The sequence below is a fragment of the Labeo rohita genome, chromosome 10 (assembly GCF_022985175.1).
Source record: "Labeo rohita strain BAU-BD-2019 chromosome 10, IGBB_LRoh.1.0, whole genome shotgun sequence".
Lineage (NCBI taxonomy): Eukaryota > Metazoa > Chordata > Actinopteri > Cypriniformes > Cyprinidae > Labeo > Labeo rohita.
The window spans coordinates 1,943,642-1,970,680 of NC_066878.1; the positions used below are offsets into that span (position 1 = coordinate 1,943,642).

The 27,039-nt window shown below is 37.5% G+C and overlaps 2 protein-coding genes across 4 annotated transcripts in view; both read right to left on the bottom strand.

Moving 5' to 3' along the window:
* Positions 1-448: 448 nt before the first annotated feature.
* Positions 449-9,339, bottom strand: phf12a (PHD finger protein 12a). Of its 2 annotated transcripts, none has more exons than XM_051121807.1 (15): positions 8,876-9,339; positions 8,458-8,639; positions 6,770-6,842; positions 6,031-6,457; positions 4,853-4,973; positions 4,642-4,771; positions 4,353-4,517; positions 4,127-4,270; positions 3,483-4,041; positions 3,287-3,403; positions 2,015-2,158; positions 1,835-1,933; positions 1,680-1,762; positions 1,460-1,598; positions 449-1,364 (listed from the first exon to the last, which is right to left on the bottom strand). In XM_051121807.1, exons 1-15 carry the CDS (start codon positions 8,939-8,941, stop codon positions 1,009-1,011), a joined length of 2,805 nt encoding a protein of 934 aa, XP_050977764.1. In that variant the 5' UTR covers positions 8,942-9,339; the 3' UTR covers positions 449-1,008. The 2 variants fall into 2 exon arrangements, with proteins under 2 accessions (XP_050977764.1, XP_050977763.1); XM_051121806.1 differs by having other exon boundaries at positions 4,639-4,771.
* A 1,662-nt stretch (positions 9,340-11,001) lies between these two features.
* The window catches only part of sez6a (seizure related 6 homolog a), a 55,574-nt gene continuing 39,536 nt past the window's right edge, over positions 11,002-27,039 (bottom strand). The window contains exons 5-17 of one of the 2 annotated variants that reach the window (XM_051121595.1): positions 26,279-26,464; positions 25,877-26,045; positions 24,215-24,381; positions 23,550-23,744; positions 22,511-22,649; positions 18,032-18,228; positions 17,504-17,698; positions 15,602-15,793; positions 15,242-15,436; positions 15,069-15,104; positions 14,854-14,962; positions 14,665-14,764; positions 11,002-11,455 (exon numbers count right to left, since the gene is read on the bottom strand). In XM_051121595.1, the coding sequence (XP_050977552.1) occupies positions 11,426-11,455; positions 14,665-14,764; positions 14,854-14,962; positions 15,069-15,104; positions 15,242-15,436; positions 15,602-15,793; positions 17,504-17,698; positions 18,032-18,228; positions 22,511-22,649; positions 23,550-23,744; positions 24,215-24,381; positions 25,877-26,045; positions 26,279-26,464 (1,910 nt within the window). In that variant the 3' untranslated portion in view covers positions 11,002-11,425. Of the gene's footprint in view, positions 11,456-14,314; positions 14,765-14,853; positions 14,963-15,068; positions 15,105-15,241; positions 15,437-15,601; positions 15,794-17,503; positions 17,699-18,031; positions 18,229-22,510; positions 22,650-23,549; positions 23,745-24,214; positions 24,382-25,876; positions 26,046-26,278; positions 26,465-27,039 lie in introns of those variants that run through there. The other variant, XM_051121594.1, reaches the window with a different exon arrangement.

Consider the following 27,039-nt stretch of genomic DNA (forward strand, 5'->3'; position numbering starts at 1 on the left):
CCAAGTAACACTCAGCTATTATATTGAACATTGCACCACTGTGGAGCTGCTTTTACCTAACTGACTTAAATTGCATTTATATATTTAAAGCTATTTGTTACAGTAACTGAGGGAAAATATGAGTGTTTCTTACCCATGCAAAACTCACGACTATGTTGCTATTAAGTTGCTAATTGGCTTGAAATTAAGTAACTATTTCCATGTTTCTAGGGTGTTTGAGATTTTAGGATATTCTGGTCCCTTGATATGGTTGAAGTCTGGCGACCACTAGGAGGTAGTATGGGAGTACTAGGGATAGATAGATAGTTAAATAAAGAAAAGCGATGGGATCTTATGCTTTCAGTGCTAGCTTGTTAGTCTACAAATAAGCAAACGTAATGCTAATTAATCTTAGAGAAGACTAGTAAATGGATCAGTAAGCATGACACATGAACACAGGCTGGTGGATTTCTAAAGCATGTTATTTAAAATCTGGTTTGTATTTACATAGTTTGACACAAGAACCTGGTGAAAACTAATTACAGAACCACATGAAATAGACATAAAAGGACCGAACAGCAACCAAATAGTGCACGACAGAAATAATACAAACTGGAGCACTTTTGCGCACCGAATCGTGTGGCTCTCTGGCTATTCACATGGATACATACATATATGTACATGAGTCTCTTTGCACGTTGTGTTGTGCGCTCCAGAGGACATACATAAATAAAAGCATCCATTTTTATGGAAAAAAAGAAAATGCATGTTTATATAAAAACTATTGTTACTGGCACAAAATAGAACATGTTTTGTTTTATTTTTACATGTGAAAACAGCTCATTGGTTCTGAGCATAGAGGATGATCAAAGTTTCCCTTTAAAAATGCAAATCTTGCATTGAGACAAGAAAATGTGCAACCTGCCAAAAGAGTCTGAAATGAACTAGAAAAAAGTCACCTCATGCAAGTGTATAAACAATTAAATAATTAGGAAACCGTTTAAACTGTACAAGTCGATGCTTTAGGGGTTAAGTTACAAGGTTGTGTTGGAGCGGTGTAGGTGTGGCCTTGTTCAGCTGCTCCCCCTGTTGGCCAGGTGCGGGAGTGAGGCTGCAGGTGGTGAGCTCCTCTTTAAGTGGCTTGTTGGCAAACTCGGTGATGCTGAATATGAACTGCAAGCAGCCTAGTTTGACGTGGCTTCCGTGATGGAGGAGCGCAGTGCCTTCCCATCCCGCACCACTGCCTCCGATCAAACTAGAGCCACTGTTTTTACAGTTACACGGAGTGATGGGAGCATCGTGGGACTGGCAGCTCATAACTCTGCCCTCTGTTGTCGAAGCCACGCCCATTGCAGACTCTTCCTGCTCTTTTTTCCTACAGCGTCCTACAAACACACTTGTGTTAATACTGATACACTGCGTAAATGAAGTAAATGCAATTTTTCATTTTTAAAAAATTTCCTGAAGAGGAATAACTCACGGATGATGTTCTGCACTTTGGCAAGCAGGTTGTTGGACGGACTCTGGCTCGTCTTCTCAGAGAAGTCACAGGAATATAATACGTTGTCAACGGTCGTCCCATGTTCACTGTAGTTCAGCAGCTCGTACTGCTTTGCATTCTGGAGGAGGAAAGAACAAATATAATTGTAAATCATTCCTCCTTTCTGCGTAAAGCATGTTAAATGTTTAAAATTGCATACCTCATCATAAAATATACAGGCATGTTTCCCTGAAACGTAGTTGCAATGCCCGTAGTTTGTAAGGCACACGTCCATATCAGCACCTGCGATGAGAAAACAGTTGTATTGAACACTGTAAAATGATGCATTTCCTGCAGCCGCAGGATGATAATCACCTGTCCCGATGTATAGACTCCTATAGCACATGTTCACAGCCGTTCCCTTTCCAGAGACAGAACAGAATGAAGCTCTTGCTTGTACTTCCCTGCTTTGGGCTGAAACAGAAACATCAAGAGTTCATTCACAGATGGAGACACAAACTTTAAAAAGAGCATAATAAATAATGAATCGCATACCTTCACTGTGTTTCCTGTGAGCGGGTGACATAGATGAAGGAGAACTGCTTTGAACAGGAGAGGTTTTTGACTCAAAGAGCTGCTGAATCCGTTGCCACGCTAAAAGCTTGATAAATTTCTCATCCAATGAGGCAAGCTCAACTTCTGCAATATAAACAGTGTTTTAGAATGATTACAAAATGCTGTCGTCTTTTGTGTAATATAGTTTAAGTAACAATAATTATTATTTTATAGTTAAATTGATATATAACCATTTTTTTTCAAATAGTGCAGGCTTACAAATAAGCACTGGAGATTAAAAATAAATATTGCAATTACACCCCTCCCCCAATGTAAGTTTGATGAGCATGTATATTTGAAGTCAAAAGTTTACATACACCTTGCAGAATCTGTAGAATGTTAATTATTTTACCACGGTAAATTTAACTTATTTTGTCTTCTGGGAAATATGCAAGTATCTTCTGTAGCTTATGAAGGGCAGTACTAAATTGGAAAAAAATTATATTTAGGCAAAATAAGAAAAATCTTAATTCTGTTCAAAAGTTTACACCCCTGGCTCTTAATGTATCGTTTTTCTTCTGAAGCATCAGTGAGTATTTGAACCTTCTGTAATAGTTGCATATGAGCCCCTTAGCTGTCCTCAGTGTGAAAAGGTGGATCTTAAAATCATATGGTCATTGTTGAAAAAGGTCAAATACACAAAAATGCTGAAAAACCAAAAAATTTCTGAAGAACAGCGGACAGTTTAACTGTTTAACACAAACAAGGGGCTCATGAACAACTATTACTAGAAAAAAAAAAGCTGTGGATCATTCAGGTAACAACACAGTATTAAGAATCAAGTGTATGTAAATGTTTGAACAGGGTCATTTTTGGAAATTCAACTTACTTTCTCTTCTGTACCATATGTAAACATCTTATGTGAAATATCTTATTCAGGTCAGTACTAAATAAAAATTAACATGCATTTTGTACAATCCGTCTTATTTAGGTAAGTGATCATTTTATAGATTCTGCAAGGTGTATGTAAACATTTGACTTCAACTGTTATGAAAAGCTATTAGCTAGCTATCAACTGTAATTTCTACAGTGGTAAATTCATGACAGTGAATTTCACTCACTTAACTGTAGGGAGCGCCAAAGTTGCTTTAATGCACAATTTAGAACTGGGAAGGATTTTAAATCCTTAATGTTACAATATATTTTCAAACTAACTTGAATAGCAAAAAAGAAAGACTACAAGATTCCTGTTTGAAACACACTCAAACCCACCTCCGCTGCCCTGCATGATGTCTTTTATTCGTCCAGAAAGCTCCAGCATGTTAGGTTCTGTGCAAGAGAAGATGTCACCACTGCCTGCCATCACAGAATCCGAGGCAGCATTCCCATCTGATAAGAGAAAGCAGCCAATCAGTATTTTTTAAAGTATTGCTATACAATAATCAAAAGTACAGAAGTAGGCATTTACCACTGGATGGGAATGAAGCTCTCTGATCTTTTGATCCGGTGTCTGAGATGATTTTCTGTGGTTTTGCAACATGTGCTCCTGAACACACAATAGAGCCCGAGAGCTTTGATGCTGCTGTTGTGTCTGAAGCTGATGTGGTTTTCTCATGGTCACATGATGGAGTGCTGGTCTCCGATTTGACACACTCGGTGCCACTACAGGATTTTAAGCTGGCATTCTCAGTCTTGATTACCATTTCAGTGTTGGCATGGTTGGGTGGAGTGGGCATGTGTAAACGGGGCATTTCATGCTCAGTGGTGTTTTCTTGAGTTCCGTTGGACTGAACCAATCGGTCTACAGGGCCATTTGTGGTCTTACAGTTCTGACACAGTCCATCAGTACACGAGCTACAGGAAACTTTTGGAGCAATGTTCTGGCTGCCTGTTGAGGCAGCACTCTGGCAAGAGTCTCTGAGTTTCAGATCAGTCTTTTCTGTGTGCTCTGAATCCCAAGGAGATGTTTGTTTGTTCCACAAATGCCTCATAATGCTGCACTGCAGCGAGATGACGTCTTTGAGCCACTACACCAAAACAGAATAAAAACACTGGTTCAGAAGCAATACTGAATACAGAAGCAGTTGCAAACCGCAGGTTGCTTATACACACCTGACACTGTTCGTCTTCACTGGCTAAGTGCTGTGGGACATACGATTCTGGAAGGCCGGTGCAGATCAGCTCCCCTTCACGGATTCCTGCCGTGGCCATTAGAGTAGGCGGGTTCTGGTACTGTGACTTTATGGCATCTGGAACCTGCAATTAACCAAACGATATCTCAAAGTTTCAAACAACATCTCACTCGTGTCATGCTGGGAATTAAAAGAAAACAGATCACCTTCAGAGTCTTTCTAATGCTGGCATGAGCCGACCGTCGTGTAGGGGGGTGCTGCCGATGTATCCGCTGCAGGAAATCAAGTCTGACGGCATGCTGGGATATACGGTCCTGAAATTGGTCAAATAACTGGCAACGGTTGCTGAGGGTCAAGGCTCTCTGGTTCAACTGTAAGGAAAGGGGAACGAATAAGTGGCATGTTTGTAAGAGTGTTTTCAGGGTGTTTTTCAATTCAGCATATAAAAATGTCATAAAGATCTTGATTTTAGTTTTACACAAGCTTCCTTACTACCAGGTTCTGGATGTGGTTGGGACACATCCACCTGCCTGTAGGGAAGGCAGTGAGAGGCGGGTCCAAACAGTCCATGTGAAACAAGAGAGGGCAATAGTCGCATTGGATCAGCGGAGCCAATCGGCAGCTCCTGAGAGATAAAAGCAACTATTACTGTATAATATCTTAAAAAGGTGTCCTATTAAAATAACATGCATATAAAAGCTTGTACCTGTTGCATGTGTAGCACACTTTCACCGGCAGTGGAACCAATCCATAATTGTCTAGCTCATGTTGTGGACGTTTAATGTTCTTGCCTGATAACTCATCTTTTCGTCTTCTTTTGCTGGTGCCTGAGACGAAGAAAAAACATGCATCATATTTTAGAACTAAATATGTACATTTTCTTTGCACTGTGCAGTTACTAAGGTCTTTTTTGTCACATTTTAACAATTAGATGGGATTTTAAGCATATTTTCAATTTTAGCTAATCACTATTAGCATGTAGCTATTCAATGCTAGCATGTGTAGCATGTTGAAAATCCTGTTTGCTAACATGAGTCAAAAGAGCAAAGTCCCATGTCTATACATTGTTCTGATGCAGAGATATAGGTCTTGCTAAATGGTTGCTAGAGTAGTCTGTTTGGTTTTTGGGGAGTGGATTGAGAGCTGCCAGTGATGATACTCCAAAAGCTGTTTGCCAGTATGAATGATATAAATCAACTCCCGTGCCTCTATGACATTCACTTTGAAGATATGCCTCTTTAGGGCAGGTATCTAGGATGCCTGATATTGGTTGCTAGGATGTGGCTAGGAAGTGTCAATGGTAATTTGTGATAGCTGTTTCCTGCCCTAAGTCAAAAGAGCCCATCCTCTTGTTTTTATGACCCTGTGATCCAAAGCTATTCATCTGGCTCTTTTATAATGGAAGTCTAAGGGATCAGTTGCTAGGGTTCTCTAAATGGTTGCTAGGGCGTGGCTTGACCGCTTCATGATGATCCTGAAAGACCTATTGGTTGCCCAAGCAAAATGAGCCCTCCCCCATGTCTCTATGACATTGTGCTGCCCATTGCGGGGTATGTTCTTGCAGAGCTGGCCATTCTTGCTTAGCGCTACGACTCAAAGTTGGCCGCAATTCAAAGTCTGTGGGATTTTTTTTTACCCACTGTATGATCATCATATGCCCAATCACTTATAAGAGTCATAGTACACCTCTCCTCCATAAGCCACACAATTTGACACCACTTTCATGGGTTTGTGACAAATGGTGTGGGACGAGTTACGCACCGAAATTTGTATGGAATAATAGACGCGTGGCATAGTAATAGTGATGCTTCACCTTTGGCAAGCACAACTAATTACATACAATCTGTTCACACAATTTTATGGTGAAATCAGAATGTCCTGTACCTGGAAGTGCGGTCGTGCAAGTGAGGTCATTTGGAAGCTGGAACTGCGTGGGGTTCCTTTGCATGGCAGCGGCGATTAGGAGGTCAAATGGTCGTTTGAGGGTTGATGTGATATTTGAGAGTTCAGGCTCAGAACCCTGGGCTTCGTCCTCCACGTCCAGGAGGTCTTCCTCCATGTCGTTCTGCTCGGACGGTGTGGGCGTGTCTGTGGAAGAAGTGTTGGAATTGGGGGTTGCAGGTCGGCTGCTGGGTCGTCTCTCCAAGAGTCGTACCTGAGCAACAGCGGCCCGCAGCCCTGTGCCGGCCGACCCCACAGAAGGATCCAGGCGTAACGTCCCACATTCCTGCTCAGGAGCCGGAGAAGGCGTCTGCTTCCCCAGCTGCCGCTCCAACAGACCGTTGATTTGCTCCTTCTTGTGTTCTCTTTTCTAGTGAGGAAAAAAAAAATCAGAATTTAAAAAAAAAAAAAAAAATGCATTATCTTTATCATAATGCATTATCATGTCATTATCACAAGTCAATACGTTTTTAAACGTAAGGCCCATTTCTTTCTTTTTTTTCTTTTTAAAGCAAACCACTGTCATAATGTACAAAAATGTTTGTTTGTAAAGGATACATTTTCAAACAGTAAATGTATAATAATCAGGCTTGTGATTAGCTAAGGACCAAAAAATAATTTTTAGTAAAATTCTTAGTAGAAATTGTTAATAATTTTTTTAAATAACAGACAGGACACTAACTTTCTTGCGAACAGTGCAGCGATGACACATCCAGTCACCAGGGGGCAGCATTTCTCTGCTCAATGGCGGGTTACTGAGGAAATGTAAACAAAGTCAGAAGTAAAACTACAGGCTTCATTTAGCACAGAACAAACATACACAGTTATAGTATGCGCAGCCATTCAATACTACAACGAATGATAAAGCTTTATAGTTTAGCCTACTTTAAATGTGAAATTCAAAAAAAGCAAAAAACAACAAACAATACTATAAACTTGGCATTTTCTAAAACCAGAGCCACATTAAACAGATGTTTTAAAAGAGGTGACTTTGAATAAACCATCTATACCCAGCCGGCATAGAGAGGGTAAATCAATACCTCGTTTTGTAATAAAGGAGTCTCTGTTTTTGTATGCACTGCACACCACTTCTGTTCTACTGAGGTTTTTAAAAAAGTCCTTAATGAAGCGTAAAAACACCAGGCTCTCAGATTCAATATTACTTCAACAACTGCAAAACATTGTAAATAAAACCTGTTTGAACTTTCTGATTTCCCACAATTCTTTCAAATTCATCTAAAAACAGCAAAAACTTATTAAAAGATCTTGACATGCTAATGTATTTTCTCTTTGAAGCACATCCGATCAATCCCAGAAACTCTGGTATTTGGAGACTACACAAATGAAGGCCAGTGTGGCAGATTTCCAGTGGCCCGTGGGCCGCGTTGCACCAGCTGCATGTGTTTCTCCTCAAACACACATGGAATCATTTCAACTCCCAAACAGATAGAGTAAACATTGAGAAAAATGGAGGGGAAATCGAAATTCAAACATCCTCCACTGCAGCTGGACTGATTACAGCATGAGTTTAAAGTCACAATAAAACCAAGACAGTGACAGATCCTATTTTCCACACTGTGACGTACATCTGAGTGTAACACACTACCATAAGAAAAAAAAAAAAATGTAGGGCATGGACTTGGTTCTGTGCATCAGCTTTTGATTGGATTTTGAGATATGCATATTGCACTCAAAAATGGAGGCAGATGAGCGTTAAAGCTTGCAGTTTATACAGACTATTAAAAGCAATTTAAAAAAATTAAACATGCATGGACTAATTTTTGATTAGTAATTTGCATTGCTAAGAACTTAATTTGGACAAATTTAAAGGTGATTTTCTCAATATGTTGATTTTTTTTTTTTTTTTTGCACCCTCAGATTCCAGATTTTTTTAAATATTGTCCTATCCTAACAAACCATACATCAATGGAAAGCTTATTTATTCAGCTTTCAGATAATGTATAAATCTCAATTTCAAAAAATGGACCCTTATGACTGGTTTTGTGGTCCAGGGTCACATATGGTGAATTATCATTTCATGCTGACATTATTAAAGGAAACTGATTACAGATCTTTGCGGATCTGCAAACATCTGACAAACAGACTCTAGATGATTTAGAAAAATCCATCTAGCAATCTCTCCATAATAGGGAATCATGGCCTTCAGATGTCCATGGTTAATGATTTTTTATCAGCTCCCTGCTAGAGCTTCTCCCTGCTCGTGCAAGAAACATTAGACAGCATATAAATAAACCCCAGCATCCATGATATTCCATTTGGAGATGTAAGAAGAAACATCAGCCAAATCTGATGGCCATCCCAGTCCTGGTCCTGGGCCCAATTTTGTCCCAGCTTCAGCATCACACACACCAGCACTGTAGATGGAAGGCAGCTGGGCAGTGATCACAACACAGCAGATCCCCTCCTTCCCGGCAGCTGTCGCAGGTATCGTGATTGGTGGCCCTGCCGGCTCTCCTGGTGCTCCTGTCCGGTTTCCTGGTCTTCTTCTCTCCATCCTCGGACTTGGGCGGCGCCAGCAGAGTCTGGATTTGCTGCAAGAGAGCGATTTAGAAACTCATTAGTGAAACATCTGCACGCGTTTTACATCACATCAGCCGCTCAAGCCATTGTTGGGCCGTGACCGTGAACGCGCACTTGCGCGCCCATGTGAAAGGAGCCTATGGAATGGATGACATTAGCAAGCAAGAGCGGGTTCGCGTCTGCATTAAGAATGTTAACCGGACAGCAAAGATAGGAATAAATGAGTGCATGAGTGTATTTGTCTTACCTCCATAAGCCCGCCGGAGGTATCCAGATCGTACACAATCGTCGGGGTCTCCATTTTTTCCCACATCAACAACAGTCCCAACTGGTTAGGTCTTCCTCAGCCACTACACCCCGACTCCTGTCAGATGAACAGCGTCTGACCACGAAAACAGCCGTAGTATTCCCGCCCGTGTCTGTTTTGGCTCCGCGCGGGCTCTCCGTTAATCGAGCAGGGGCGCGGAGGCCTCTATCCCCGGTGCTGTGCGAGACTCCGGCCCGGCAGGAGAAGGAATAATAAAGACACCGAAATTATCATTAAGTCCATGTTGCAAAGACGTAAAACATCAAGCCCCCCGAAGAACAACTTCTCCGAGGAACTGGCAGCGGCGAAAACCAGACGTTTTTCTCCCAGTGAAAGAACGACTCAACGGCGGAGCGTCTCTGTTGTGATGAAGGAACGCTCGCGCTAACTGACGCACAAAGCTGTGTGCGCATGCGTCGCCCCGTCAGTGGTGTTGGGAATCCAATTCATTTAGAGAATCGGTTCGTTTCAGTGAACCGGTTCAGTAGAATCAATTCACCGATTTGCCACAGCTAAAGTTTATGTAATAAATATTTCATATTTATACATTTCTGTAATAATTAAATATTTATATTATAATATTTTTAATACTATTTTTAATGACTTTGCATTGTTTATGGTTACAAAATGGTTCACCTAAGTTAGGCGCTGACAGTCTCAGTCACCATCCACTTTCATGTTTTTTTTCTGTGAATAGTGAATAATGACTCAAGCTCCCGGCTACCACAGAAAAAAGGAATGTCATACATTTGAAATTAACACTAGAGTGAGTAAATGATGAAAGATATTTAACTTTTTGGGTAAAACCCATTGTTTACAGTCGAGTGACTTACTAACGCTTTGCTAATCGGTTCGAATGGATCTTTATGAAGAGCCGGTTCAAAACAACGATTCGTTCGCGGTCAGGCATCAGTACCCGTCAACAGTGGAGCCATCTTGCTCTTTTCCTCCGTTTTTAAAACCTCTCTGTCGATGTGGTTGTGGGAGCCGTTAGTATGGCCTTTTTTGTGGGTGCGAGGAACTTGTTTAATGCATCAACCGGTGAGGGTTAGAAAGCAGATGCCATTATCCGGTTTGTTTACGTGTTCGAGCCTCTTTGTATTGTGAGGGAAATTTCAAGCCTCTGATTGGTCCGTTTAGTCGCCGGCGTGACACGAACCAATGCGTGAAACGGAAGAAGTGAAGCAAATTCTTTTTTTATGGTTTTGGAGTGGACTAGTGTTAAAATCATCGGTGAGGACTGAACGATGGGGGTGAACAAATATTCATTAATATATAATTAATAAATAATACACTACCAATCAAATTTTTAAACAGTAAAAGTTTCGTATTTTTTTTAAAGAAGTCTCTTCTGCTCACCAAGTCTACATTTATTTGATCCAAATAGCACAAACATTAAAATTTAGAAATATTTTTACTATTTAAAACAAATGTTTTCTATGTTAATATATTTTAAAATGTAATTTATTTCTGTATAAAGCTTTTTATTTTAGGTAAATGCTCAGCTATTTTAAATATTGATGATGATGATAAATAATAATAATAATAAATGGTTCTTGAACAGCAAATTAGAATGATTTCCTAAGGATTATGTGACACTAAGTAATGATGCTGAAAATGTAGATCACAGGAATAAATTACATTTTAAAATATATTCAAATAAAAAGCAGTTATTTTAAATATTAAAATATTTCACAATATTACTGCTTTTGCTGTATTTTGCTGAATTAAATAAATGCAAGCTTGGTGAGCAGAAGAGAATTCTTTAAAAAAACATAAAAAATCCTACTGTTCAAAAACATTTGACTGGTATAGTGTATATTATTATTTACATGTGTAATCATATGTATTAAGTATTCAGAATAATTTAATATTAATAATAATATTTAGGATAAAATAGAATAGATTCTATTGAAAAACAAATTAATTTTGTTATATTGCAATAAAAGCAGAATATTTGAAAGATAAAAATGTAATGCTTTTCAATAAACAGCAACAGTCTTGTTCAAATCCAAACTTCCACAGCTTAACACTATATTGCAAAATAAGCACACAACACCATAATGTAGTTTTAGACCATTTATTTACAAAGTGTTCTGCAAATAAGCCCCCATGCAGCGACAGTGCCAGTATTATACATACAGAAATGGCTTCATCACCATCATGAGTGCAAACAGAACTCAAGACTCTCAGCCACTCTCCCGACTCTTTTGCTGCATGGGTGAAAACAGCTTCCACCTCTGTTATTCCCCAATGTGCAACAAAGAATTCAGTGCATTCTGATATAGTCCAGCCTCAAGGTGTGAGCCTTGGGGATTTTTACCAAAAAAAAAAAGTACAACACAAACTTCAGGCTTTGATGTGCTACAGAAATAACACCCTATTGTCCACCATCTTTAATGTGCTGGCAGAGGTCTTAGAGAAAATACATTTACAGGAATCCAGCAGAAAAAAAAAGAGGAGAGGTGCCAAAAGAAAGACAGATGAATTTTACATACACACCTCGTATTGCCTTGCATCCTGAAAAGATAAACAAATCAGATTTCAGTACAGTAGTTCCGTTTTGTCTTAACATTCAAAACCTTCATTCAGAGCCCTCTTAAATACAGCTGGTGATACAGTTTGTACTTGAAAAAATGCACAGCTTTGGAAGTGACATACATCCAAAAATAACACATTTAATTATAATTTACTATTACAAAGTTTGGGGTTAGTAAGATTTTTTAAATTTCTGAAAGAAGTCTCTCATGCTTACCAAGGCTGCATTTATTTGACCAAAAATACAGTAAAACTGAAAAATTGCAAAATGTATTAACAGTTTAAAATAGCTGTTTTCTATTTTAATACATTTTAAAATATAATTTATTTCTGTGATGCAGTGCTGATTTGTATTTAGTGTCACATTATCCTTCAGAAATCATTATAATATCCAGTAATTTTTTTCCCTTACTTTTATCAATGTTAAAAACAGTTGTCCCGCTTATTTTTTTTGTGGAATCCGTTATGCACTTTTGTTCAATTGAATGCATCCTTGCTTAATAGAAATATCCGCTTCTTTCAAATAAAAAGCTTATGAAAACATGAAACAAAAATAATGAACGTGAACATAAACAACTTGAAACTAAATAATGAGTCCTATCATATGTAGGTATTATAATGTAACTAAACATTAATAATTGCATGATCATTCAAGTGGAATTTGGACAGAACTTTTCACATTCAACAGATAGTAGTGAGTTTCAGGGTCAGAAATTAACTTTTCCATTAAGGGGCAATATTTGCCCCTTAATGTGCCAGTGAGCGACGCCTCATTGTACCATCACAAAGAGGCACAAAATCACTTTCCAGAACATTCTCTTACACCGTTCCTGGCTGGTGGAATGATCTTCCCACCGCTATCCGGAATGCCAACTCCCTAACAACTTTCAAGCAACTGCTGAAAACCCATCTCTTTCGACACTACTTGACTTAAAAAAAAAAAAAAAAAAAAAAAAAATTCCTCCTTTTCTACTCTTTTCCCTTTCTAGCTTGTACTTAATTGAACAATGCCTGTTATATGGTATTTTGAGCACCTCGTAGGTCGTTTTGCTTCTTTAGAACAAATCGCTTGATGTATTCCCCACCTGTAAGTCGCTTTGGATAAAAGCGTCTGCTAAATGAATAAATGTAAATGTAAATGTAAATTTGCCCCCTAGAATTGATTTCCAGGGGCATTTTTTACATTTGTGAGGGCAATTTTTTATAATCACCTTATTATTATGAAAACCATACGTTGGCTTTAATGTCAAATATTTAAATTGACCCAATTACTTTAATCAATATTTTAAACTGTTGTCAATAAAAACAGACTGTTCAAAACTGTATTTAAATTATACACGTAAAAAAAACAGGAGCTCATAGGGCTGCAATATTATGACTTTTTTTGTTTCATTTTGGGGACGTCACATTCAGACAAACATGTCAGTCTGTGACATAAGCCAAGTCTTGCACAAGTTTTGTAAAAACCCCAGTTATAATCACTGAAGCTATGTAATTAATATTTTATTTACACCGTATCTGCACTGTGTTGTTTATGATGAGGGAATCAATAACAGAACCAGCGTTTTCAGCAGAAGTGTCTCTGATTGGCCAGCGCATTCCTAAATTCAACAGAAACACGTTTGATTGGTTAAAAGGCTCAACGCTGCACAAAACAATCTGATGCCGTGTGCTGTGTGAGCGAATCTAGTGTAAAAAATGCTCAATCTGATGCAACGATTTGACACTTTTTATTCATTTTAACATTTAATTTTAATTGCGACAGGGGCATTTTTTTGCCCGTTTGTCTTGAATTTAAGGGGCATTTTTGGTCATTTTCGTGGTGTTTTTTTGCCACAAGCCCTTGTTAATTTCCGACCCTGGTGACTTGATGATGAGAAGGTGCGTTTTTGGTTAATATGAGGTACTCCAGTGTATTAGTAGGAATGCCCAACATGAGAACATGAAGAGGGTAAAAAGAGACACACATACACCATCTGCTAAGTTCTAGATATCAATGACCCACAGCCTCGAGTCTAAATGGGTTTTACATCTAAAGTGAATGTTTTCATTAGAGACCCAGCGTCTTTTCTTCTGCACTGCAACCTGATATATTTATTCGAACCCTTTATATGTTATAAATATACAGCAGCATTTTTGATCTTGAAATATTATTAGACAGAAAAGACATAAAATTAATTTCTTAAGATGAAGTCTTAATGTTTTATGTAATAATAAACATTACAGTTGAGGTCAAATGTTTACATACACCCTGCAGAATCTGCAAAATGTTAATTATTTTACCAAACTAAGAGGGATCATACGAAATGCATGTAATGTTTTATTTAGTACTGACCTGAATAAGATATTTTACATAAAAGACATTTACATATAGTTCATAAGAGAAAATACTAGTTGAATTTATAAAAATGACCCTGTTCAAAAGTTTACATACGCTTGATTCCTAATACCTGAATGATCCACAGCTGTGTTTTTTTGTTTAGTGATAGCTGTTCATGAGTCCCTTGTCCTGAACAGTTAAACTGCCTGCTGTTCTTCAGAAAAATCCTTCAGGTCCCACAAATTCTTTGGTTTTTAAACATTTTTGTGTATTTGAACCCTTTCCAACAATGACTGCAGCAGGCAGTTTTAACTGTTCAGGACAAACAAGTGACTCATGAACAACTATCACTAAACAAACAAACAAAAAACACAGCCCTTTATCATTCAGGTAACAACACAGTATTAAGAATCAAGCGTGTGTAAACTTTTGAACAGGGTCATTTTTACAAATTCAACTATTATTTTCTCTTGTGGACTATATGTAAATATCTCTTATTTGAAAAGAGATTATTTTAGTAAAATAAAAAACATGTTGCAGATTCAGCAAGGTGTATGTAAACTTTTGACCTCAACTGTAAATGTAACATTAAGGACTAAATTATGAAGATTTATGATATATAAGGTCCTCAGTTCTTAATAGCGCCATTGCATACTGATACTGCTACGTTATATTACAAATACTGGATTTTAAAATAAAAGCATATTTCTCTGTTTGTTGTTTAGCCATTTATTCACACTATTTGTTCTGCAGAGCAGGTCAGAGTCACAGATGACAGGTGGAATGACAGAATGGCAGGCAGGGTTGATCAGGACAGGACGATGGTGTTGTGAGAGCCCACGTCTCTGAGGTTCATGGCATCCATACTTACTCCCGTCTCATATACAGGGTTGTCAAATGCAGATTCTTCTGTCATGTTGTCATACGGTGGCGATGACGACCCAGGGAGCTGAAAAGTTTTGCTTTGAGCTCTGGAGGAACAAACAAAACAATCCTATTAGTGAAAATCAACCTCCAAACCAATTAGCACAGTGTCCTTCTCCCTGCTCTTAAAACTTACATTGAGATGCAGAGGAAAGCGACCAAAAGGAGCATCAGCACCACCGCAACAGGAATCAGAACTGCGATAGCAATGTTGACGCCCTCTACATCAAACTCTGAATCGGCAGCTGTAATGTAGACATTTTATAAAACACTTTATTTTAAATAATACAATGATGAATTAGGATGTTACAATGTTTAGTGATGTTTTGATAATACTAAAAATAGTGTCACCGTTCAATCTGTGTTCATCAGTGTTTCTTGAAGAAGCTAAAAAAACACCGGTAACAACTTCTGTGAGACACCTGAATCATTAAACACTGCTTTAAAACTCATATAAGTATGCCACTTACACTAAAGGAGATTTGAACATCTTATTTAAACATTTTACTTTAAGAGTGCAGTACCTCTGCACATAGGGGGCGCTCCGCTCCATTGAGATGGATGTCCAGGGAGGCAGTGGATAGTGGGTTCACCCTGAAGCACGTAACCTGCGCGGCAGGTGAAGCTCAGAGTCTCTCCTGCGTGGAAAAACGCCTTCTCTGAACTTTGGATGGCCGTGGAGGGGGCACCAGGATTACTGCAGGGTTCATATCTTTCAGCTGACGAAAAAACAAAGATTTCAGTCTGCTGGAATGCACTGTATGTGGTGGGACACAGTAATCCTGAAGTCCACTAGATGGCAGTAGATTGTAAGGTTTAGTATTTCATGTAATGCTGAGAAATAAATGTTAAGATTGCAACAGCACAGATGTTTTACCACTTACGAACACATTTGGGTAGTCTTTCACTCCACTTTGGGTCTGCAGTATCTCTGCTGTAGCAAGTGAGTACTCCTGGGCCAGAAAGGGAGTATCCTTTGTTGCAAATGTACTCCACGGATGATCCCACAGTGAAACGAGAGCCGGTCACCAGTCTTTGGCTGTTGTCCACTAGTCCTGGATCCTCACATGACATAACTTAACAGATAACAATAATAATAATAATTAATAATAAAAAAACAACAACAGAAAATGTTAAAACACGCTAAAATAAATAAATAAATATAATGCATATGAATTCAAATGAGTAAATAAGAAATTTAGAGAAGCAAAAGTTTACTGGAACGGAAGTGTTTTGCACGGCATTTTTATTGCAGAAATAATAATAATAATAATGATAATAATATATTAAAAATAAACAAAAATAAACTTAAAGTTTCCTATATACAGTCAAAATTATATTTGAAATGTGAAATAAAGTCTTTGTGTGGTTAAAACATAATATTTAATATATTAAATACTATTTAATAACAATAATAATAATAATAAATATGTAGAAAAAATATGACATAAATCTAAATTCTGTTTTAAATGTGAATTGGGGTGGTTAAAACATAAATGATATTTAATAATAATTGTATGTGTTATTAGAATAATATTATTTATATTAATAATATATTACATCAATTAATTATTTTAATTATTTTGATTACTTAAAAATAGGGGATTTGTGCAGAGATTTTGGCTAAATTATATTTTGAAATAACGTTTTTGTGTGGTTAAAACAATATTTATCATATTAAATCATCTTTAATAATAACTGTATTAATAATATTTTACTAAATAACTAACATTACTAAATAATTATAATAATAATAATAATAAATATATAAATACATATTTACATCTAAATTCTATTTGAAATGTGAATTACGGTGGTTAAAACAAGAAATATAAATTCTATTTTAAATGTGAACTGGGGCGGTAAAAACATTGATATTTAATAATAACTGTATAATAATATGAATTAGAATAATATTAATATTATATTATATTAGTTACTTATATTAAGTAAATTGCTTAAAAATAAGGGATCTGTACAGAGGTTTTGGCTAATTTATATTTGAAATGTAAAATAAAGTCTGTGTGGTTAAAGCATAATATTTAACATTAAATCATCTTTAATGATAACTATATATTACTAAATAATAATAAATATTAAATATATAAATCTAAATTCTGTTTTAAATGTGAACTGGGGTGGTTAAACATTAAACATTAACTATGTTTAATAATAATTGTATATATTATTATAATAATATAAATTATATTAATATTATATTATGTTAGTTACTTATATTAATTACTTTAACTTTAATTAACTTTAACTTATTTTAATTACTTAAAAATAAGGGATTTGTGCAGAGGTTTATACTATATTTGAAATGTGAAATAATATAATATTAATAATAATATTAATTATATTAAAAGTACATGCAAGTATAAAAGTATTAAATCATTTAATTACCTAAAACTTTTTTTTTTTTTTGAGGTTTTGGCTCATCATTATGTTGAGGAAATTATAGTGAGAATTAATTCAAATATAATATTAATTCTTAAAAAGAAAATCAGTCTAATTATTATCAGATATCCTTAAAAAATTGCCATTGCTAAACCACAGGTACCTGCCGGTTAATGTTTCTTTCTTGCTTTTGGTTTGCACAATTAACTGACTCTGCTTCTATAACAGGGAAGTTATTATATGTAATAACCCTAATTCACCATTAGGTGGCAGCTGACCTAGTTTTAAATCTATGCAGTCATTATCAGCAAGTTAATTAAGTTTTCTTAGTGTGATTTAAGCACTAATGATCTGGTGTGACCTTTAAGTGTGATGTTTGCTCTTACTTTTCTCACAGATGGGGACGTCTCCACTCCAAGTCAGATCCCACTGGCACATCAGGATCTCTGAGCCTTGCAGACGGAAGCCCGGGTAACACTGGTAGGTAATAACGGTGCCATGGGTCAGGTCGGGATGAGACGTGCTCTTCCAGCCATTAAGGATTTCTGGCAGCTCTGCACAGGTGTCATTACGTGGCACTTCTAGTATTTGGATGGTGGAAGGGGAAAAGACACATGGGGATTTTTTCATTTTTAACATTAAGTTTTGAATGTAAATCAGGCCGTTGTGAGAAAACAGTTGCCCATCTCAGTCTTTGCCAGTGACGGGCACTGCCAAGCAGGTTGGCACCTCTCCTGTTTGTTTAGACACTTAGGGACCATCACTGTCCAAGCATGATTCATTTAGGAAAATACAAGCACTGGCTCAACAGACATGTCAATAACTGATCCTCACTGTACTAATGTTACTGTAAGATACTTACTGTACATACAAATAAAACAAGCAAGAATGCACAATATAATGATGCCACTTACCAAAGAAGTGCACTACAAAGCCATTGTTGTATCCGTAGACATTGGAGGCTGGATCAGATTGAAACTGGATGGTCACATCGGCTGTAGAAGTGTAGAGTCTAAATCGAGGGAGGAAACCACTGTACTGTCCCAGGATGTTGGCTGTGAGGTCATCACCATCATAAAAGGTCAGCAGGTCATTCTTCCCTAGACGGAGACTGATAAAACATATGAATGCACATCATTAATATAGCTCGGGTTGTAGCTCCTACCATAATTCTGTATTAACATAATATAATTTTATATAAAAAATATAATATAATATATTTTGTATTCCACTAAAGAAAATACTCATACATGTTTAAAAGAAAAGAATAAAAAAATGATGACAGAAAATGTATTTTTAGGTGAACTATCCCTTTAATTAAGAAGAATGGTGGCATTCTAACATAAGAAGCTGTCACACCACCAGCCACGTTTTTTCCCAGATGGTTTGCTGATGTCATTCTGCAATTCATCTTCATTTCCAAAGCAATATGAGTAATGCAAGGGAAAAACAAATTACACAGCCTAGGCAGAATTTTACACAACAGTATCCACGATGAGAATCAATCATGTTTTCCATTCTGTCATGCTAAATGGCAATAAAGGCCAGTGTTAAGATTCCCTCATCTATCGGGGGACTGAATTTACCTCTTCAATGGGGAAGTGACATTTTGCAAAGAAATGAGATTTATTTAGTGTAATGTTGGAAAGCAGAGAGGCAGAGCCCTCAGGGCCGCCACACAGCTGTCAGCCCTTCGGGTTCTGTTGTTTGGGAAGGTCACAGATGAGCTGTGTTAATATTCATAGCCTGACAAAAGACAGGGGTACAATGAGAAGTTTGCAGAGTTAAATACACATATACATGGCCTGATAATCAGCTGAGATGGACGGAGATGTTTTTCCCCCCTTCTCCCACCAAATAGAATCATTGTTAGAGGTTTGTCTTTCAAGTCTGTGTGTGTGTGGGTGGGTGTGTGTTTTGGAGGGTAAGTCTGGAAGATAGTGTTGTGCAGAAGCCAGTAAAGCTGAGCTAATGATGCATGTTGGGACACAGAGGCTCTGGGTGTAGAGATAATGTCACACTCAGCCTCAGGAAGACTTGATGACTGGTGGACCACTGGCTTCTAAAAAGGGCAGAATGTCAGAGAAATTAAAATATTTTACATTTTACTTCATTTTTCTCTTTTTAATAATAAGTAAAATAGAGTAGGTTGGTTTAAAAATGCCACATTCTCTCTTTGCAAAAACTTTTTGTCAAAGATTATGTCAAACCTACATAACACAGATAAATTTCCTTACTCCCAATACATCCTAAAATCCAACCACACCATCCCAAAACATTCATCCCAAATTCATACCACTCTAATTCCTACTCGTACCACCACAAAACCCATCCAACACACAAAATCAAATCATACCACCCTAATCCTCACACACACACCACAAAACCCATCTATATCACTCTAAACCTACCTATACTACCCAAAACCAATTCATACCACTCTAATTCCCACTCATACCACAACAAAACCCACCCATATCAATTCAAACCTACCTATTCTACCTACCCACCCCAAATCAATTCATTACATATAAATCCCTGTTGAAAAAAAACCAAACATGGTAGCCGGTTTGAGCTGGTTTAAGATGGTCCTTAGTTGTTCATAAACTAGTTAAAGCTGGTTATATGATGGTTGAAGATAGTCCTGAGCAGGAGCTAGTTTTTCAAGACCAGCTTACACCATCTTATGACCAACTAAGGATCATCCTAAAACAGCTCAAAGCAGCTGTCATGCTTCAAAACATACCTAACCAGCATATGCTGTTTTTCTCAACAGGAATCCCCATTCATACCACCACAAAACCTACCAGTAACCCCATAAATCCCATCCATACCATCCAAAACCAATTCATACCACCCTAATCCACCAATAATTCCAATAAAACCCATCCCTATCACTCCAAATCTAGCTATACCACCTAAAACCCAAATACCACCCTAATCCCCACTCATGTCACCATAAAACCCACAAATAACTTCTCAAAACCCACCCATATCAATTGAAACCTACCTATACTATTTAAATCCCCATTCATACCACCATGAAACCTACCAATAACTCCATTAATCCCATCCATAACATCCAAAACCAAAACTTGCCATCCATCGCCATAAAACTCACAAATAACTTCACAAAACCCATCCATATCCATCTAAACCTACCTATACAACTCCAAATATACCACTTAAGTCTGCACTCATTCCACCACGAAACCTACCAATAACTCCATAAATCCCATCCATACCATCCAAAACCAATTCATACCACCCTAATCCACTAATAATTCCACAAAACCCATCCATATCACTCCAAACCTACATATACCATCCGAAACCAAATACCACCCTAATCCCCACTCATGTCACCATAAAACCCACAAATAACTTCTCAAAACCCACCCATATCAATTGAAACCTACCTATACCACCCCAGATCAGTTCCTACCACTTTAATCCCCACTTATACCACCATAAAACCTACCAATAACTCCAAAAATCCCATTCATACCATTCCAAACCAATTCATGCCACCCTAATCCTCACTCATGTCACCATAAAACCCACAAATAACTTCAAAAAACCCACCCGTATCAATCCAAACCTACCTATACCACCCCAAATCAATTAATACCACTTCATTCCCCACTCATACCACCATAAAACCTACCAATAACTTTATCCATACCATCCAAAACCAATTCAAACCACCCTGACATACCAATAATTCCACCAAACCCATCCATATCATCCAAACCAATTCATTCAACCCTAGTCCCCAGCCCTACCACCAAAACCCATCCAGCTCACACCAAACCAACCTCTACCATCCAAACCAATTCATACAGCCCAAAATCCCCACTCATACCACCCAAACCCATCCATAACACTCTAAACCTACCTATACCATCCAAACTAATTCACACAACACTAGTCCCCACTCATACCACTAAAATCCATCCAGCTCATGTCAAAGCTACCTATACCATCCAAAACCAATTCATATAACCCTAAATCCCCACTCATACCCCCCAAACCCATCCATCTCACGCCCAAACCTACTTATACCATCCAAACCACTTCATGCAACCCAAATTCCAACTCATACCATACCATCAAAACTCATCCATCTCATGCCAAACCTACCTATACCATCCAAACTAATTCAAACCACCCTAATCTACCAATGATTCCACAAAACCCATCTATATCACTTCAAACCTTACCACACAATCCAAACCAATTCATACAACCCTAATCCACCAATAATTCCACAAATCTCATTCTTATCACTCCAAACCATCACTCTATACCATCTAAACCAATTAATACCATCCTAATCCCATCTCATACTAACAAAACCCATCCAAATCACTAAACCTACCTATACCATTCCAAACCAATTCATACAAACCTAATCCTCACTCATACCACCAAAACCCATCCATCTCACCCCAAACCTACCTATACCATCCAAAACCAATTCATACCACTTTAATCCTCTATTATTCCACCAATACACCTGGTAATAACACCACAAAACCTAATCATTTCAATTTAAATGTACTTATATTTTACCAACTCATACCCTACTATTAAGGGAAAGGAAAGGGGAAAGGACATGATATGTGGCCAAGTATGGTGAACCATACTTGGAATTTGTGCTCTGCATTTCACCCATCCAAGTGTGCACACACACACACAGCAGTGAGAAGTGAACAAACACACACACACTGTGAACACACACCCGGAGCAGTGGGTAGCCAGTAGTGCCCGGGGGGCAGTTGGGGGTTCGGTGCCTTGCTCAAGGGTCTCACCTCAGTAGTGGTATTGAGGGTGGAGAGAGCGCTGGTAATTCACTCCCCCCACGACAATCCCTGCCAGACCTGAGACTCAAACCCACGACCTCTGGGTTACAAGTCAACTCCTTAACCATTAGGCCACAACTGCCTCCAACCCATACAACTTCAAACTCACTCATAATGCCCCAAATCCCACCAATATTTCTGGTTTTCTGTTTAAAGCTCTATCAAAAATGATTTGCATTGATGTTTCCCTCGGATCTTTGCTCCATTGTCTTAAAAGTAACATGTACAGGTGTGACCCCTATCCAGGTGTTCAGCCTGGCACCTGTATGAGGGCCCATTAGTGCTGAGTGTTAATTAGTCCGTGGGTGGCCTCCATGTCTGTGCTAAATCAATTAATCAGCTGTCATTACACACACTGTTCCTCTGTAATTGGAAGGTGGTGAACTGTACCGAATGCTAATAGAGAAGTGAAAGCATTCTCATTAGAGGAGAAAAGAAACACACACACTTAGCTACACAAAGACAGTCCTAAAATATAACCAGCTATCCTTTCTGTCCACACACTTACATAGAGGTTCAGATACTCACACCTGGACATCCAGCATAAATCTCTTGTCCTCCTCCACATGTAGACCCCAGATACAATCCTGGCCTTTGTCATACGCTTCAGGCCAGTTTGGAGAAAGCACCACTCCTGCCGAATCGGTTATTTCTCCACTGCACACCGCTGTAAAACAAACAAATGATGCGTTCAAGTCCTTTTGGGAAGTTTGTATTAACAGAAAGTCCTAATTACAACGTCAGGTGCTTTTAAATCTCTTTGGAGGGAGCAAGATGACAATGTAAATTTACAGTTTTTTAACTCTACATCTATAAAATGCTAAATAAGAACTGAAGATTTTGTACATGCAACTTTAATGAAATTCATGTACATTTAACATGTAAATACGATCTTTAAATACAATATGACTTGAATGCACCTAAAGTTAAAGGGATCAAACTGTTTACTTTTATTTTAATTTAAAGGGAAAAAATTTAAATTACTCCTCTGAAAATAAAAATTCTGTCATCATTTACACACATCATGCAATTCCAAACCTATATGACTTAAAAAAGCCCCTTTCCACCTCTGAATGATAAAAAAAGGTAATTACGAGGTTTTATCTCACAAACCGACTTTATAACCTGCAATCTGACTTCTCTCACAATTCTGACTTTGTAACTCACAACTGCAAGTTTACATCTCACAATTCTAAGAAAAAGTTGCAATTACCTTTTTTATTCAGTGGCAGAAACTGACTTCCATACTTACTTTCTTCGCAACCCAAAAAAATATTTTAGCCAATTGACTTTCGTCATAAGAGAAAAAAAAAAAAGCTAGGACATTCTTTAAAATGCCCAAAAGAAGAAAGTAAGTCTTTCTGTCCAGTTTTGGAACGACATGAGGGTGAGTAAATAAATGTTCATTTTTTGGGTGAATTTAAAGAGTTGAGTTGGATTTCATATCGACTTCAAATGGCAAGTAAAACCTAAAATTAAATTAGAGAAAAAATGACCAAAAAAAAGAACTAAAGATTAGACTATAATTCAATCGGCATGCAGAAAGAGACATTACACACAAAATCACCTCTGCAGGCTGGTTCTGTTTCATTCCATTGTGGATTTTCATCATGTACGCACTCTAAAATAACAGCACCCTGCTCCAGTGTGTAACCGGGCTCACAGGTGAACTCCACCACAGAACCAATTCCAAACGCAGGGTCACTTGTGGAGAAATTTCCATATTTCACAAACGGCTCATAACAGCTGCCCTGAGCAAATGCTGTAGAACATGCAGAAAAACAACATTTATACAATATAATAAACATAACAATACAACAGTGTTCATTATTTTCCGCATAAACTGTAAAAAGTTATTTTTACATTTAGACTCATGCACTTGGCAGATGCTTTAATCCAATGTGACTTACACTGCAGTCAAGCTGCTCATTATCAGTTCTTCCATTCTCTAGCAATTTAGTATTTATAGTGTTATTTCAGTAGAATGTTGTTTGTCAGTAGTCCTTGGACATGGTGAACCTGTAACTCTATAAATATACCCAGTAATCTTTTGTCTCTAGGTAACATCAGTTCTCTCTGGCCCTCTCTGCGCTTCTTCAGCTGCTGTAACAAATTTGTTCAGGCCTTATAGAGACCAGAACTAATGAAAGGCAGAAGTGAACAAGCTCTTTTGTTAAATTATTGGAAGACATGAATAACTCATGTTCACGAAATACAGAAGAGACCTTGTACCTTCATATCGAATGGCGGTACCCGTGCATGTGCCCGTCTCGTCACTGGTGAATTCCACAAACAGATGCCTGCCGGTGCTGGTGACCCCCTCAGTGGGCAGATACTCAACTGCGTATGAGTCATACAAGGGCGGAGAGTCAATATTACTCCCATCTTTTATGAGGAGTCTGAAAACAAACAAAAGGAAGTTAGCATCACTAAAGAGTAAATGTGTGAACAGATCAAAAAATAAATGAATAAAATAAAAGATTTAGGTTTATGATTTCACTCTCTGAAAAAAAGGTACAAAAGCTGTCACTGGGGTATTACCTTTTATACATAGGTATTAATGTGTACCTTTTAGTTACTAAAATGCACCTGAATGTAGGGACAGTTCACCCAAAAATTAAAAACTGCCACCTGATTTACTCACCCTCAAGCCATCCTAGGTGTATATGACTTTCTTCTTTTAGATGAATACAATCATACAATAGAGTTATATTAAGAAATGTCTTGGGTCTTCTAAGCTTTATAATGTCAGTGAATGGCTGTTGATTTTTTGAAGTAAAATAAAGTGCATCTATCTATCATAAAAAGCTCTGGGGAGTTAATAAAGGCCATTTGAAGTAAACTGATGCGCGTACACGAGAGAGTGGCGTTCCAGCGGATGACATAGGACGTAGGCAAAACAAAACAATGGTCACGAATTAGAAGTACAAAACAAAGATTTGTAAAGAAAAATGTTAAAGGATTTCGATATAAACCAAGAGGAGACTGGTTTTCCTTTGTTGTAAACAATACTTGTTTCTCTCAAGACTAGCATGTTCTCACAGGAGCTTATGCTACGTATGTCCTATGTCATCCAGTAGAACACCACTCTCTCATGAACACACATACGATAGTTAGCAGAAGCTAGAGATTACAGTTTATTAAGTTTTAAATATGGATATTTTTCTTACACAAACGCATCGATTCGCTTCAGAAGGCCTTTATTAACCCCCGGAGACATGTGGAGCACTTTTTATGATGGATGGATGCACTTTATTTGATTTAAAAATCTTAACACCCATTCACTGCCATTATAAAGCTTGGAAGAGCCAGGGCATTTTTAAATTTAACTCTTATTGTATTCATCTGAAAGAAGAAAGACATACACATCTTACTTGATCAAAAATACAATAAAAACAGTAATATTACAAAATATTATTATAATTTAAAATAAGAGATTTCTATTTTATAATATTTTCAAATGTAATTTATTCCTTCGATGGCAAAGCTGAATTATCAGCAGTCTTCAGTGTTGCATGATCCTTCAGAAATCATTCTGTTATGTTGATTTTGTGCTCAAGAAACATTTCTTATTACTATCAATGTTAAAAACAGGTGTGCTGCTTAATTTTTTTGCAGAAACCGTAACACGTTTTAGGATCCTTGCTCAAATAGAAAGTTCAAAAGCATTTATTTAAATCAAAAATTTTGGTAACTGTCACTTTTACTGTCACTTTTGATCAATTTAATGCATCCTTGCTCAATTAAACTATTTTTTTCTTCCAACTAAACCCAAAACTTTGGAATGGTAGTGTACATAACTCTGGTTTCAACTGCCAGCCAACTAAAAAGTAGAATTTAGGGAATTTAGGGAAGTAAAAAATACTTCAAAGTGAAAAAACACAAAGCTCATGCCTGTCATCATCCTCAGCCAGTGCCACTTTCTCAAAGTGAACGTGGAGCCGATGGCCCTCAGGGGCCTCCAGTACCCAGTGACATGTCAGATTGTTGCTGTAATTTCCTGGAAACCCCGGAGAGACGATACGACCCTGAGTGGCATTTCTCATCATCCCCCCACAAGCAACTAAGCATGAAAGACAAAAAGAGAAAAACTGCTGTGAATTTGCTGCACTCAGTTCTCTTCATTTTCGTTATGCATGGCACAGATTTCCAACAGACTGCCAAAAACTAATGAGACTAATGAAAAGAAATAACACGGGTCCATTTAAATGAAACTAAAGCACAAGTCATAATTTTTGACGTGTAGCAGTTTAGAGGCAGTACATACAGGCGTAATGTTAGTTTGTCCTCTCATACCTTGACACCTGGGCTCTCTGCCACTCCAGTAGGGTGTGGTGGCATTTCGGCATGTGAGGGAGGAGGGCCCTTGGAGCTGATAGCCAATCAGACAGGAGAAATACGCCACGCCCCCCACCTGAAGACCAGTGACTGATACTTCACCGTTTTCAGGGGCCAGCGGAGATGCACAACTCAGAGCAAAGGCTGGAGAGAAAAAGACATGGAAAATACATGCCATGTAATTTTTTTGAAAACAACTTTAATTCTTTTTAAATTCTGTTTAGTGACACTTGTGGCATAGAAATTAGACACAGTATGCTTTAAGGCAGCATTCAAACTTCTAAACTGCACAAAAACTATAGTTTTCCACTACAAATAACATTTAAAATCAAGATTTTTTTCTATGGAGTAAAATGACTATTAGAGCTAGATATGATGTCTTGTTTTTGGAAAATATACCAAAATTAACTACATGCTTAAAACAAGCAAAAAATGTATCTGTCAGTTGAATTGTTTTTCATTTTTCATAAAACAAGACTCAAACTATTTTCCCTTCTCAAGTAAATGGATCTTGATTTAAGAATATTTGGATATTTACAATGGAAAATAAGTATTTTTTTAAGTGTACTTGAAGGAGGCTGAATTTGTTTGTTAAAAATAGGAAGACACTGAAAACATGGCTGTCAAAACATGACCTCTAATTTAGCAATTACATGTAATGGCATTTTTATCTGAAGCAACTTACAGTGAATTTAAGGCACATTTCCTCACTATTTGCA

Excerpts from the sequence above, each read along its gene's own strand:
- phf12a (XM_051121806.1), bottom strand. The coding sequence starts at position 8,941 with ATGTGGGAAAAAATGGAGACCCCGACGATTGTGTACGATCTGGATACC. Across the intron at positions 6,458-6,769 it reads GCTGCACTGTTCGCAAGAAA|AAAAGAGAACACAAGAAGGA; the intron begins GTTAGTGTCCTG and ends TTTCCTCACTAG. Across the intron at positions 4,042-4,126 it reads GTGAAGACGAACAGTGTCAG|TGGCTCAAAGACGTCATCTC; the intron begins GTGTGTATAAGC and ends GTTTTGGTGTAG.